The sequence below is a fragment of the Suricata suricatta genome, chromosome 7 (assembly GCF_006229205.1).
Source record: "Suricata suricatta isolate VVHF042 chromosome 7, meerkat_22Aug2017_6uvM2_HiC, whole genome shotgun sequence".
NCBI lineage: Eukaryota > Metazoa > Chordata > Mammalia > Carnivora > Herpestidae > Suricata > Suricata suricatta.
Genome location: NC_043706.1, coordinates 132933849 through 132948303, shown reverse-complemented (window position 1 = coordinate 132948303; position 14455 = coordinate 132933849). Strand labels below are relative to the sequence as shown.

Genomic DNA, 14455 nt, shown 5'->3' with positions numbered 1-14455 from the left:
TAATAATCTGATATGAACCTGTAATATTGTGAGATCCTGGTTTATTTAATTAATTGGTGTTTAAAATATTACAGCAGAAGCAGGATCTCTTTTTTGATTCTCTTACCAAAAAAAAGTCAAAGGGGAAATATTTCACTATTTTTAAGAACTTCAGTGCACACTCTCCTGCACTAACAGAAGTGGCAGCATTAAAACTGTCTGTGGTGGAAACAGGAAACATTAGTGATAAAACGCCGAGTTACACATCTTTGTATCTCTCCTCAGGTTCAGCTCAACGTATACCATTCTAATTAGCACATTTTGTGCCTCAGCGAGTAAGCTCCCCTTTAGCTCTGCTTGGAGAGTTTTTTTTAGCTTCCATCCTGCTCATAAACACTGCCACCCCCTCCCTCCTTCTCTCTTTACAAATGTTACAACACAATCAGAAATTTCCTCTTTTCTTTCCTTCCTGCATTATCAGCAGGTTCCCTTGCGTCAGAAGCAGAGAAAGAAAACTCAAGGTAATTAGATCTCTTTTGTTTCTTTATCCCCCTTTTGTGTGCGTGAGTGTGGGTTTTCTCTCCGATGCTTTCTTTGGGATCAGATTTTTTTTTTTTTTTTTGGTCTGTCTTAATGCTCATATCAGAAGGTGGATGGCAGATTAAATTTTTGGTTATTTTTGGATCGATTTTAAGAAATGACGGCATGCTGTTCATTTGGATTAATCCCTCGTGGTATGTCAATAAAGCTTAGAAAAGCTGGCACCGAGTCGGGAAGTAGCTGTGTTTAGGTGGGCATTAACCCTTCTCTATCTATTGCATAATGACCGCTATTATTTTGAAAGGAGCTGCGTTAGCACAGCGATGTGCCTGCCAGGCTGGCTCATGATTTGAATTTTTTCAACTTATTCTTGTTGAATAATATTCTTAGACTAACACTTGCATGTGAGCCTCCCTTTTCTTTGGTCGTATCTTGTACCTTCTAAGCACCAAACGAATGCTTAAAAAGAAAATAAATAAATTACTTCTTCTTTTTTTTTTTTTTTTTGCATTTACTTTGCATAAATTTTGGTGAAAAATCCAACTCCCAAGAGGTAAACAATGGTTACCTTCCACTTGGTCAGGGAGATCAGGGTACAATGTTACTTACCTTTGCATATAATTGTTGCAGGGTTTTTTACGATGAGTCGGAGGAGGATATCATGTAAAGACCTGGGACATGCTGACTGCCAGGGGTGGCTATACAAGAAAAAAGAAAAAGGAACTTTCCTAAGCAACAAATGGAAAAAGTTCTGGGTGGTGCTGAAGGGGACGTCGCTCTATTGGTACAGCAACCAAATGGTGAGTCCAGAATCTTACTGTCCTTTGCAGCTGCTCTGACAAAGGGTGGATTAAAGATCTCTGAGGAGCTGGTGTTTCCTATGCGAAAGTTCCTGTTTATTCCTGGAACTTGGAACAGAGCAAATAAATATGTTCTAGAAACCTTTTCTGATCCAATATAGAGGAAAGCTATTGCACTCTAAATTTATACCAGTCTATGAATTTTATTACTCTTCCATGAGAAATTGTACTCATTTCAAGATTTATATGGACTGTACTTTATATGGAAACTTTATATTATTAAGATCTAGTAAAACAGGGAATCGGCTTTAAGACCTATTAGGGGCGTAAACTGATTCAGTCCACAGGATCTATTTTCATTTCTCCTTCTTTACTATTTTGGCCTCTGCCCTTCTTTATTGGGTGGGTTGGTTTTGGAGTCGCTAATCCGTGGGCCAGTGCTGGGCTGCTGACTGTTGTCTCTTGTTCTTGGCGTGCTCGGTGATGGCATCAAAGACTGATGATCAGACAACACTTGAAAAGAAAGTTACCTGATGTATCCTTAATCAGCAGTACACTTTTGTGGTCTGCTTCACAGGCTAGTTTTCTGTTGGGAAGGGCTGGAAATAAAGTTACTGTGGGAAGGTTTGCCAATCGTTCCTGGCTAGCAACATTTTTTGAAGACCATGATGTTGTTGAATATTGAATGAGTAGAGCCTTGTCATATAGGAATTCTCTCCATTAACCCCCAGTGCCCAATTGCTGATCTTGGGAGAGCTGAAGTTTCTTTTGGGGTCCAGTGAAGGTCAGCAGTGGAGGTCCTTTAAGCAGTTAAGGGGAAATTACTTAGGAATTGACCCTGAGCAAGAGACATCCTTTCTGTATGACGCCATTCTTCTAAAATGGCCTGTGGATCCCCATCACTCAAGTAACAGAGCGTTAGAGCATGTAACTCCATAAATGTCACAGAGGTGCTGCGTATACTTTGTGGGCAAGATTTTTAGAGGATCAATTTATATTCATTGGTCATTAATATGGAATTTGTTACCCACATGCCCCTAGGCACCTGTTCTGTAAAGATTTGGCAAAACTGGACTCTGGGATAAGTGTTTGCACCATCCCCCGCCCCCTCCATGCTTCTTTCTCTACCACCCCCCTCCAGCCCCTTGTTCTCAAGCTAATTGCTTTGGTTTCACCCCATGCAAAACATGGTACAAAGTTCTTCACTGAGTTCCATAAAACATGTATTTTTTAAGGCTTTGGTGAGCTGTAACAACTTTATCGAGATTTGGGAGAGTTGCAAGAAAGAATCACCTTGCGGAGTATGCAGGTATCTGCAGTCTTCCGTCTCTCTCTCTCCTCCTTCGGGGTATATCCGTCATCTCTTGCTTGGTATGGAATAGTTTTACCCAAATTAAGGCAACCTATGGCTAGGGTCGCACCTTCTATTTTCAGGGATTTTTCCTAAATGAACACAGCTTTTTTTTTTTTTTTTTTTTACAGGGAATTAAGGTCATTACAGATTTCTTCCTCCTGTTTCATATTATTTTTGGCTCTTGCTTTTGGGTAGTTGCAGCCAGTGCTAATCTGCATCTTTTATAAATTGAGAGGACTTAACTGACACACCTTTTAATAGCTCTCTGAGAATTTCTAGAGGCTGTTGGAAGGATTGGGTATTGATCAAGCATGGCACATCCATGGGAAGTAACAAACTTAGAAGCATGGCATTAATTTCCTCAAAGAATTATTGAGCAAATATGTTCTTGGTGCTGTCTCCATCTTCACAGAATTTAAAGAAGCCCCCCCTCTGATTCACACATGGTTACAGATTTGGCTGATTTGGCTGATTTGGTTCATTGGCTCATTTGGCTTAGGCATTTCTTATAGGAGGAACTCAGAGGACCCTGTTTTAGGCAATAGGAATCTCATGTTTCCACAGGGAGCAGAAGTGTCATCTGAGATGAGATTGGAAAGAGGTAAAGGAGAGAGCATCTGACACACTCAAGTGCCCGATCTTCATTTGCTTTCATGCAGATGTATTCAGGTAGCAATAAATCGTGAACTTGAATAGAGGTAGATTAGCGATATGGAGTGGAGAATAAGTTTACTGTTATCTGGTCTTGGAGTTATGCTAAGAAACTCGTGGTATGTAACAGGGACCATGAGCTCCCTAATTCTATGACTCTATTACAGGGAAATTCTCACTCTCTCTCTCTTTCTATGCACACACACATACATACACCCAAGGAGTGGGCGTGTGTGCGTTCCCTGACATCTTAATTATATGTTTGTTGTTGGGGAAAAAAGGCTACTCAATGAATACTTAATTAGCAGTCATATTCCTGGTATCCATGTGAATGTCAACTGTGAAATAAGAACCAAGCACATGTCCTCAAGCTAAGAACATTTATTTACTTTCTGCCACACAAGGAATTCAGATTCAACACAGTAGCTCCCAAGGCACTAAATGCCTAATGAGCAAACCTCTTATTCTCTCTTCCCTATTCTCTATTCTTTCTTCCATGGCCTGGTGCTGGGAGGTAATGGAGCCAATAGCATCCCAGCCAGAATAGCCTCTTCATGAATGCCTACTATGATGCCAAGGGATAGTCTAGGTACCCTTCACACATGCTCTTTCTTACTCTTCAAAAACACCCTCTGAGGTAGTAATTGTCACCACATTTTGAAAGTTGGGAAGGCTGAGATTCAGGGCGATGTTGTGTGTAGCCCCATGATGCAAGTAGTAAGCGAGGAAAACAGATCACCTTCCGCCCCTTTGCCTCCACAGCGGGAATTGTTGCCATATGCCGGCCTGACCCCATGCAGACACCAGGATAAATGACAGCCTTCAGTCAGGTTCTGAGAGAACAGCTCTGGAGATTAAGTCTAGGGCAATTCTCATGTAAAAGGACATGGCTCTATCCATGGGATCCCTTTGTTGGTCCCTTGCTCACTGACACATCACCCTCACCATTCTGGGCACCCTTTCTGTCGTGCTGTCACCCAGTAACTGATTCGTGGTGTACCTTCTTCCTTCATGACACTGCTGCTTCAAACAGCACTACCCAGATTTCCTTGAGAAAGGTCAAGTCCAGACACTCATCTGCCATTTTCACACCCCATGTTATGTACTTAGAATGTGCTACAGCACACAAGAATGTGTGCCAGGGCTCATAAAACTGTATTCAAGTTTACCAGCCACAAAAACCCAGGCTGTTTGCTGTCTTGCATTTGAAATCCACACAATTGTTTTCCCTTCCCACTTGGATAAAGTACCAATCTCTTTCCTCCCTGTGAAAGTCTCCTGACCCGCATCTTATTTCACCACCCCCTACCCTTTCAACCTCCAGCTTTCGACTACGGAATTTCCTTCAGTTCCTTGCTAGCATCACATATGCTGGCTCTCTTTGAGCCTTTCTACAGATGTTGTTCTCTGCCCAGAAAAACCTTAGTCCCCAAGCCCCAAAGTCTCTCTCCCACACAATCCCATTGACCTAAGTCCTCCTTAGAAATAAAATTTTAGAAGCCTTCCTTCTACGTGGTCTTCCCTTATCCTCTGACCTAAATCAGGGCACTTCTGCCTCCTTCCAGAGAAGCTTGTATTTTTCTTAGTTTTATAACCTTCTTCCTCTTGTGTACATGTTTGTTAGACTTGCTGTCTTCTGTAATTGATCATGATCTCTGTAGGGCAGGACCACAAGTGCATGGTCTTTAGTGCAGTGGCTGACACTAGGCATTCAATTAATATTTGCCCATTTCATGAACTAAATGAGGGTTAGGAATCATCAGCATTTACATTCCCCATGGGGATCTTGAGAAATGGTTTAGATAAGGACTTCTTTTAATGATTTTCCAATAAAGAGACTTCTACTTGTATTCTTTAAAAAAATTTTTTTTAAACTTTTTTTATTTTTGAGGGACAGAGAGAGCGTGAGCAGGGGAAGGGCAGAGAGAGAAGGAGACATAGAATCTCAAGAAGGCCCCAGGCTCTGAGCTGTCAGCAGAGAGCCTGATGGCGGGGTTTGAATTCATGAACTGCAAGATCATGACTTGAGCCAAAGTCGGCGCTTAACTGAATGAGCCACACAGGCGCCCCTGTATTCTTAAAAATAGGTACAGGAGAAGGTGGAATTTGAGATTTGCTCAAAGGGTTCCATACTCCCAAGTAGGTCCTGCACAGCTGCTCCCATTTGGTAACATTGTATTAGGGGCTATTTTTTAAGATTATTTCTAGGGGCGCCTGGGTGGCTCAGTTCGTTAAGTATCTGACTTCAGCTCAGGTCCTGATCTGTTTCATGAGTTTGAGCCCCACATTGGGCTCTGTGCTGACAACTCAGAGCCTGGAGTCTGCTTCAGATTCTGTGTCTCCCTCTTTTTGCCCCTCCCCTCTTCTCTCTTTCTCTCTCTATCAAAACTAAATAAACATTAAAAAATTAAAAAAAATATAATTATTTCTTATTGTGGCCAATGGCTGTAAACAAGGGTCTGGTGATCTTGATCAATTTCATCTTGCTCCGACTGGGGGCAGAAAATGTAGAAAGGGAGGCAGATGGTTTCCCAGGAAGACTCTGGTTAGACTCCAGCACTTTACCCGGATCCCAGGCATAGCTGGCGAAGTTTGGGACCAACATCTTCTCTCTGGTGAAGGAGAAGCAAAGTTCTGAATTACTGTTTTCCTTCACGTGTGTCACTACAAAACAGTGACAAGTCCTTAAGATGTTATTAGTCATTAAAAGTATCTTTTATTTTTAAGGCTTTAGATTTTTCTGCTTTTGCTATAGCTTATTTTCCTTTTCTAAGAAATTCTTTTGCTTCTTTACTTTTTCTTTTGTTTTTGGTTCTTTTTCTTTTTTTTTTAGAAAAAGAGCAGCACAAGTGGAGGAAAGGTGCAGAGGGAGAGAGGGGGAGGAGAGAGAGAGACAGACAGAGAGACAGACTCTCAAGCAGGCTCCATGCTCAGCATAGAGACCAACACAGGGCTGGCTCCCAGGACCCTGGGGTCATGACCTGAGCTGAAATCAAGAGTCAGACACCCAACTGACTGAGCCACCCTGACACCCCTCTTTTCTAAGAATTCTTAATTAAAATCTTGTTTAGTTCCTTGAGAAATATATGGTGGGTTTTATTTATACCTATTATAAAGTAAATGTATATTATATAACTCATTTAAAATTAGTGAAATTCTTAAATGTTTCTATTCAGAGAGCATTCACTCATCTCACTGATGGGTTTTCTTATATTATGCAGGACTGTATGTGGACTAGCAAAATACATCAAGAGAACATATGCATTATGCTGGAAATCAACTTGGAGGCATTGCCTAAACAAGCTAGGCTTTAATTACAAAGCACAGTTAAATATTAGTTATGGAGGATAGATTTAAAATGTTTTCTTTGTAGGTGAACCCAACATGAAAAGCTTAGCAGCCACTGACCTATTCATCCACCTCCCCGCCCACGATGCATATCCTTCTACCAGTATTAGTGAGGTCTTAATAACTTGGGCAAACAGTTGTAAATGTCACTACAGGGTTTAAAAAATAAGAGACTGCACTTCTCTCTTTATTAATGGCTTCTAGACTGGTAGAGGAGAGAGAACTATGTAAGTGACATAATCAAAGAAAGATTTTGGGGGAAAAAAAAGTAGCTGAGGTTGACAATACAGATGAATCTGTAAAGTCTGGGGAGAAGGAAAATATTTTGGGCCAAAAATAAGCTTTTTAAAAAATTCTCTCTTCCCCTCTTTCTTTTTTTTCTATCTCAGAAGGTGTGTTTTTCCTTTTTTTTTTTTTTTTTTTAAATTATTTCCCAAAGCTGCCTGATTTTTCTTGGTCAAAGATTTCCTTGACTAGGTAAACATAGTTTTCACCAATCAGAAAACATTATTTCTGTGGGTTGCAGTGAATATAGAATATCTTCAGAAAGAAGATTCTGGTACGATCCGTCTTCAAAGATAGTTTTCCTCCCGACCCATGGCCAAGGAGAGTAGGGGGATGGACATTCCAGTCTGAGGGAATAAGTGAACAAAGGAATGAAAATATAAATGAATTGTGCCAACCCACTGTTAGATATTATATTGAATTCCCATAACCTAGCAAGATAGGTGTTATCATTATCATTATTTCAAGGAGGTTTACTGAAGCTTAGGGAATTTAAGTAGCTTGCTCAAAGTCACATAAGGAGCAAGCGGCAGAGTTGAGATTAAAAATAAGATCTAGCAATACCAGAGCCAGGTGCTTTTCCATGTGCTGTCTGGTGTCCCCATTTAAAGGTGAGTCAGGGCCAGTAAATGGGGCCATCAAATGCCAGGGCAGGAATGTGGACTTGATCCAGTAGGCAGTAAGGAGCCAGGGCATGTTCTTGAGGCTGATAATGACCTAATGAAATTAGCAGGTGAAATATTTGCTTAGCAGTAGTAAATGAACGTATTGGAGAAGATTGGAGCTTTCAGAAGCTACTTATTCTTCATAGCTACTTTTCAGAAGTAGATATGACAAAATGCAGGCATGAGACATGAACTCCGGGACTGGAGTGGACATAGTGAAAGTGTGGGGCACATTTAACAGTATGAAATGGCAAACTATGTTGAGTGCTTGAATATAAGATACAAAACATTTGAGGCGAAAATAAGAATGATTCCAAGTTTTGGGGTTCGGGAGACTGAGAAAATAATGTGTAAACAGGGAGGAAGAGTGTGGCGGAAAATGTGAATTTCCTCTAGGCTCACTGTCTTTTACTGTTTTGGTTTCTTTTAGTTTTGTACATTTTATCTTTGTTCAAAATTACCAGAAACCTGCATTGGTTAGCAGGTAACTGTTGATTGGTTTAATTTGTTCTATCACATCAACAATTCAAGAGAGCCTAGGAGCCTCTTGGCCTCGCATAGAAAAGGCGAATCCACCAAGTCTTTATTTCATGAGAATTGATGAAGTTTAAGGTTAATATCTGGTTTAATATGTATTATGCAGACTTTTCAGTTCTTTGAGAATCCAATCTGCCTGCCTGAATGTGATCTGGTTTTTTTCCCTCCCTGTCAGATTAGTTCCACGTGTCTGTGAGTTCAAGTAACTGTGTATGTGTCATATGCTTTTGGTCTTTCCCTGCATGTGCCAATTTCAGAGGGAGCTTTTTTTCTGGGACTCGGTTTCATGAGAATCTCTGTAGCAAAGATCTAATCAGGTTTTAGATTAAGCAGAATTTACTTTTGCAGGAAATGATACTTGAAAGTCAGAATTTCTCTTTTTGTGAGACAGTGCTTCTGAAAGTTTCAGTAAATATAAAGTGTTTCAGCCTAAGAAAAATAAAGTATGGGTCCGTTTTCCCTTGGAAAGAGACAGTTAAGTCTTATGCACCCTTTATTAGTAATCACCTCTTAGCACAGATTTTGGGAAAATGTCTGCATGAGTTTGCCATAGATTGGAAAACATTTCTGAGGAATTTATGAATCCTTCAATCAGAGCTTATTATATGATTCTTTTCTTCTTTTACTCACTGTAGTGTAAACATCTGAGAGTATATTCTTTATCTCTCTGGTTTAAACTGTATCCCTAGAGCCTAGAACTTGTAGGCACAGAGCAGGTACCAGTGGTTTTTGAGTAAATTACTTATTACATTGCATAATTAACAATTAGTTATGTAATTCAATTGATCAAAGCATTATTGAGCACCTTATGTGTTCCCAGAGTTCTACCAAAATGAGATGCTTTGGGGACGCCTGGGTGGCTCAGTTGGCTAAGTGTCTGACTTCGGCTCAGGTCATGATCTCGCGGTTCGTGGGTTTGAGCCCTGCATCTGGCTCTGTGCTGACAGCTCAGAGCCTGGAGCCTGCTTCAGATTCTGTCTCCCACCCTCTCTGACCCTCCCTTTCTCATGCAGTCTCTCTCTCTCTCTTTCAAACATAAACAAAACATTAAAAATTTTTTTTAAAAACCCCAAAAAACAAAAACGAAATGTTTGGAATAATGGGTTCTAATTTATGTAAACTTCATATTCATTGTTCTTAGTTAACAACCAACTTCTGAGTATATCCCAAACAAAATTTCAATATTTAAAAATGTTTGTACAGAGAAGGCAATTCAGACTAATTATGTAAAATTGATGAACCCTTTGACAACATATATTCCCAGAGTTTGAACCAGAAACGAGAAAATGGAACATGCAATACTGATGGGTCTACACAGGGTGAAATCGGACGTGTGAGCAGCTTTAAGTAAGCAGTTTATCTCAAAGTGACGACTGATGGATGAAAGGGGTGAAAAGGACTGTTTAGGTACCACTTGAAAATCTGAGTGTAAGAATAATTGAAGGCCTTTTAAATTCTGTTACTCCCTTTATTATAATTTCAAGTAAATGGGAAAGATCTTTAAAGGGGACTTTTTGGGGTGCCTAGGTGCCTTAGTTGGTTAAGCATCCAACTTCGGCTCAGGTCATGATCTCTCGGTTTGTGGGGTCAAGCCCTGCATCGCGCTCTGTGCTGACAGCCCAGAGCCTGGAGCTTGCTTCGGATTCTGTGTCTCCCTCTCTCTCTTCCCCTCCCTACTTCTCAAAAATAAAATAAACATTACAAAAATGTAAAGGGAACATTCAGCTTAAGTAATTTATTCTCTCTGATGTTCTCTACCTCTGTGTCCTAACATTTATTTTCCTTGGGAGATCCCAGAATGAATTTCCAAAATAATGGCTCACCACCGAAGCTTTATGATCAGCTCCGTTTATAGTCGGGTCAGGCTGTTTTCAATAACTTCTTGTTGCTAAATTCATATAATGTGAGAACAATGGCTTATGTTACCAATATTATTTTTCTTTAAAATCTTTCCAAACTTTACATAATCAATTGTGAAACACCAAGGCTATGAAATCCTTTGTTTCTTTTGTCTTGTTCTCAGGAGGCAGTCAGATGGTCCGGCATTGCTGATGGGGAAGAGGATGCCACAGTTAATGACGTAGGTTGGGCTGTAGGAGAGGATGGTCCTCTTAGCCCTTGGCAGTGACTGGCGTGCCCAGTCAGGGGTGTGGTGTGCAGGGCACGGTGCTTTTGATGGTGTTTCCACAACTTCTTTCTGTTTTACTTTATCTTTTTTTTTTTTTTTTGGCAGAATCCATTATCTTGCTGGTTGGAAATTTAGATCAATTTTGAAAATGCTTGAAAACGGTAGAAAATAATATGTGTTCATTTAGAAAAATTAGAAAATGAAATGAAGCAAAATAAAAAAGAAGATAGGGAGGCAAGCAGAAAGAAGGAAATGAATTCTGATTATTTATTTATTTAAACGAATTACAATTGTATCAGCTTGATGTGATCCCTGTAAACATCTTGGTCTATATATTTCCATTTTTTCCTACGCTTTTCAAAAATTAAATACTGTGTATATTTTTGTAATTTGATTTTCTCACTAAGCAATATACTATCAATATGTTTTCACATCAACACATATATATCATTTCTAGTAGCTGTGTAATACATAGAATTATACTATAGTTTATTTATCAATCTGTAGAATTTAAAATTAGAAATTCCTTTTATTCTAAAATTTAAAAAAATTACCAACAGGTGATAAAATACATAAGCGCACATACACTAACGTAAAAATAAAGCGATACATATTTAACTTACATGTATAAATATACATACATTGGATAACTATTAGTTTGTGTATACATATTAATATATGGGTATAAATATATTGATCTGTGTATGTGCATGTATGTGTATATAACTTATAAATTCTTTTCTTTCTAGTTTAGAGAGGGAGAGCACGAGTGGGGGAGAGGGGCAGGTGGAGAGACAGAGAGAGAGAGAGAGAGAGAGAGAGAATGTATCTTAAGCAGGCTCCATGCTCACCATGTGGGACTGGAACTCATGACTGTGAGATCAGACCTGAGCACAAATCAAGAGTCCCGACACTCAACTGACTGAGCCACCCACATGCCCCTAACTTAAAATTCTTTTAAGCAAGCAGACAGAAAGGTGGATTTCACCAGCATGGTGCTGAATCCATCACCTGGATTCTAGTCTTGCAGTTTCTTACAAATTGATTATCCCTTGGGGCGCCTGGGTGGTTCAGTTGGTTAAGAGTTTGACTTTGGCTCAGGTCATGATCTTATGGTTTATGGATTTGAGCCCTGCATCTGGCTCTATGATGACAGCTTAGAGCCTGGAGCCTACTTCAGATTCTGGTCTCCCTCCCTCTCTCTCTCTCTCTCTCTCTCTCTCTCTCTGCCCATCCCCCACTCACACTCTGTCTCTCTCTCTCTCAAAAATAAACGTTAAAAAGAAAAAATATCACAAAAACCCAACAAAAACCAAATTGAGTATCCCTAGGTCAGTGATGTAATTCTCTATGCATCCATTTTTTTACGAGTACAATTTGACCAAGAACAATATCTTTACATAATTCTGAGCAACTTTGAGAAGATCAAATGCATCTGAAAAGAAAAGGAAAAAAAAGGACTACACAAAGAAAGACAATTTTATATATGTATAAGTGAAATGTGTTCACATAATACTGTGCAGAAGAATTGTGCTAAGGGTTTTTAGACCCCAGAAGTGCTTTCTTTAGGCAAGAATGGCCTATCCTGTGCTAGAGATTCTGAAACATGCACCTAATAGCCCTGTGTAAAGGTTGATTTTTGGCTCTGAAACAGGGGGGTGTACTAGAAGGCCCTGGGGGGTTCTTCAGCTCCCTAGTCCCTGACCTGGAAGAAGAATTCACGTAATACGTGATTATTTCCCAAGCAATAGAACGCCATGTGGCCCATGGGATGAGCTGAACTTTTGTTTAGAGCTGAGGCTTTTCCTGTGCCGTCATTATTTGCAGATTTATCATCCCTCTGGAGCAAGCTTTTTAAAGGGCCAAGGGCCCAGCTGCGTCTACAGAAAAGCTAACTGATGAACTCGTTTGTCATTGTGCTGCTGTGCTTGGTCTCCCATAGAGCATGTTTCAAGAGCATTTCAAAAGGAAACTGTGCAGTGGAAATTAAAAAAAAAAACCACATTGAATATTTTTTAAAGGAGCCAGAATTTAGGAGAACGTGTTTGAAACAATGTCTTCAAAAAAGACATCAGGAAATAACGTGTGGTCGAAGAGGATTCCTGGGCTCAGGATCGGGAGGGCAGTTTCTACCCCAGTGCTGCAGCTACTTAAGCCTTAAGCAAACGCCTGCCTTTCTGGGCCTTCTTCCTTATCTCTGTAGCAGATTCGTGCGTGGATGGCTCTTACCTGTGAAAGAGATGATGCTCATTAATAGCACATTAGCCACGATTTTCACACTTTCAGTCTTGCAAAAACTACTGTGGCAAATGCATTTTCATCCTTTACAATTTTCATCCTTTCTAATGAGTTTTGTAGTAGTATCTTTAAAAAATGTTTTAAATTTATTCTTTTATCTTTGGGGCGCCTGGGTGGCTCAGTCGGTTGAGCATCCAGCTCGGGATTAGGGTGTAAGGAGTTGTGCCAGGCATGAGTAGGAACCACGAGTAGAGACATTTCTGAGAGAGAAATGGCCCCACCCCCACACGCTCATTCTCTCTTTAAAGTCAAAAACAAAAAGTTAAAACAGATATTTTTTAATTTTTGAAAACTTGTAATAAAATACATATAACATGAGATTTCCCTTTAACCACTTTTGAGGATATAGTTCAGTGGCAAGAAGTATAGTCACATTATTGTACAGCCCTCTCCAGAACTGTCTTTGTCTTACAAAACCAAAACGCTGGACTCATTAAACATTTCGATTTTTCATTTCTTTATCTTTAAAATTTTTTTAAAATGTTTATTTATTTTTGAGAGAAGAGAGAGAACGAGCAGGAGAGAAATAGAGAAAGGGGGAGACACAGAATCTGAAGCAGGCTCCAGGCTCTGATCTGTCAGCCCAGAGCCCAACATGAGGCTCGAGCCCAGGAATTGTGAGAGAATGACCTGGGCCTGGGCCGAAGTCGGACACTCAACCGACTGAACCCCAGGTGCCCCAGTTAACCCTCCATTTCTTCCCTCCTCCACCCCTGACAGTCACCATTCTACCTTCTCTGTGTAAATTTGACTATTCCAGGTACCTTATGTTAGTGAATCACATAGTGTTTGCCTTTTGGGGGCTGGTTTATTTCACTCAGGATGTCTTCAAGGTGCATGTGGGTCCGATTTTCCTTTCTTTTGAAGGCTAAATAACATTCCTTGTATGTACAGACCACAGTTTTAAAAAAATCCACTCACATCTGTCAATGGACATTTTGGATTGTGCCTACCTTTTGCCCATTGCGAATTGTGAATATTGGTACCATGAACACTACTGTACACTATCTGTTTGAAACTCTGTTTTCAACTGGTTTTTTTTTTGGTCATGTGCCCAGGAGTGGAGTTGCTGTATCATATGGTAGTTCTATTTTTAAGTTTTTGAGAGACTGCCATAGTGTCTGCCAGAGAAGCTGCACCATTTTATATTCGCCCCAAAGTGTACAGGGGATCTGATTTTTCCACATCCTCACCAACACTTGTTATTTTTTATTTTTATTTTTATTCTTTTGATAGTAGCCATTCTGATGTGGTGAGGGGTTATCTCATTGTGGTTTTGATTTGTATTTCTCTAATGATTATTAACCCTAAGCATCTTTTCATGTGTTTTTGGCCATTTGTGCATCCTCTTTGGAGAAATGTCTTTTCTCATTTTTGTTGGTGTTGAGTTATTTATACCTTAATGGCACTCATGAAACTCATGAAATGGTTTGAAGATATTGGAAGACTCATGAAATATTGGATGATTTAATATATTCTGTGTGAAGACAAGATTATGTATTATACTGACTGTGATTTTAGAACTATTTTTATTTCTCCTAAATTTCTAATATTGAAAGAGAATGCACCAGATTCTTAATTTTCCTAAATGGTGTCCTTTATTTCCCCTTTCCCCACTCCTGCTCTAACGATGGATGGTAAAGTTTATTAGGTAGCAAGATATGCAATTTATCCTGTAATAGTGAGATTTAATCCAATTTATTCCTATTTATTTAAAACCCTTCCTATTTAGTGCTTTATTTTCCTTCCTCCCTCCAACTCTCTCGCTCCCCCTTCTTCTCTCCTTCCTCTGTCTTTCCCTCCCTCCTGTCCATCTTTCCTTCTTTCTTTCCTTTTTCACCTTTTTTTCTTTTTCTTTCTTTCCTGCTGA

General features: G+C 39.8%; 2 protein-coding genes across 17 annotated transcripts in view; one reads left to right on the top strand and one right to left on the bottom strand.

The window, feature by feature from the left end:
* IPCEF1 (interaction protein for cytohesin exchange factors 1) overlaps window positions 1–14455 on the top strand; it is a 177333-nt gene that overhangs the window by 101707 nt on the left and 61171 nt on the right. For 10 of the 16 annotated variants that reach the window (XM_029944019.1, XM_029944017.1, XM_029944014.1 and 7 more), the window contains 3 exons: window positions 461–500; window positions 1150–1319; window positions 10183–10239. In XM_029944019.1, coding sequence (XP_029799879.1) covers window positions 461–500; window positions 1150–1319; window positions 10183–10239 — 267 coding nt within the window. Of the gene's footprint in view, window positions 1–460; window positions 501–572; window positions 770–1149; window positions 1320–10182; window positions 10240–14455 lie in introns of those variants that run through there. The other 6 variants (XM_029944025.1, XM_029944024.1, XM_029944026.1 and 3 more) reach the window with 5 other exon arrangements.
* The window catches only part of OPRM1 (opioid receptor mu 1), a 165727-nt gene continuing 152450 nt past the window's right edge, over window positions 1179–14455 (bottom strand). Inside the window, exon 4 of the mRNA XM_029944034.1 lies at window positions 1179–1217. Within this exon, the coding sequence (XP_029799894.1) occupies window positions 1179–1217 (39 nt within the window). The remainder of the gene's footprint in view (window positions 1218–14455) is intronic.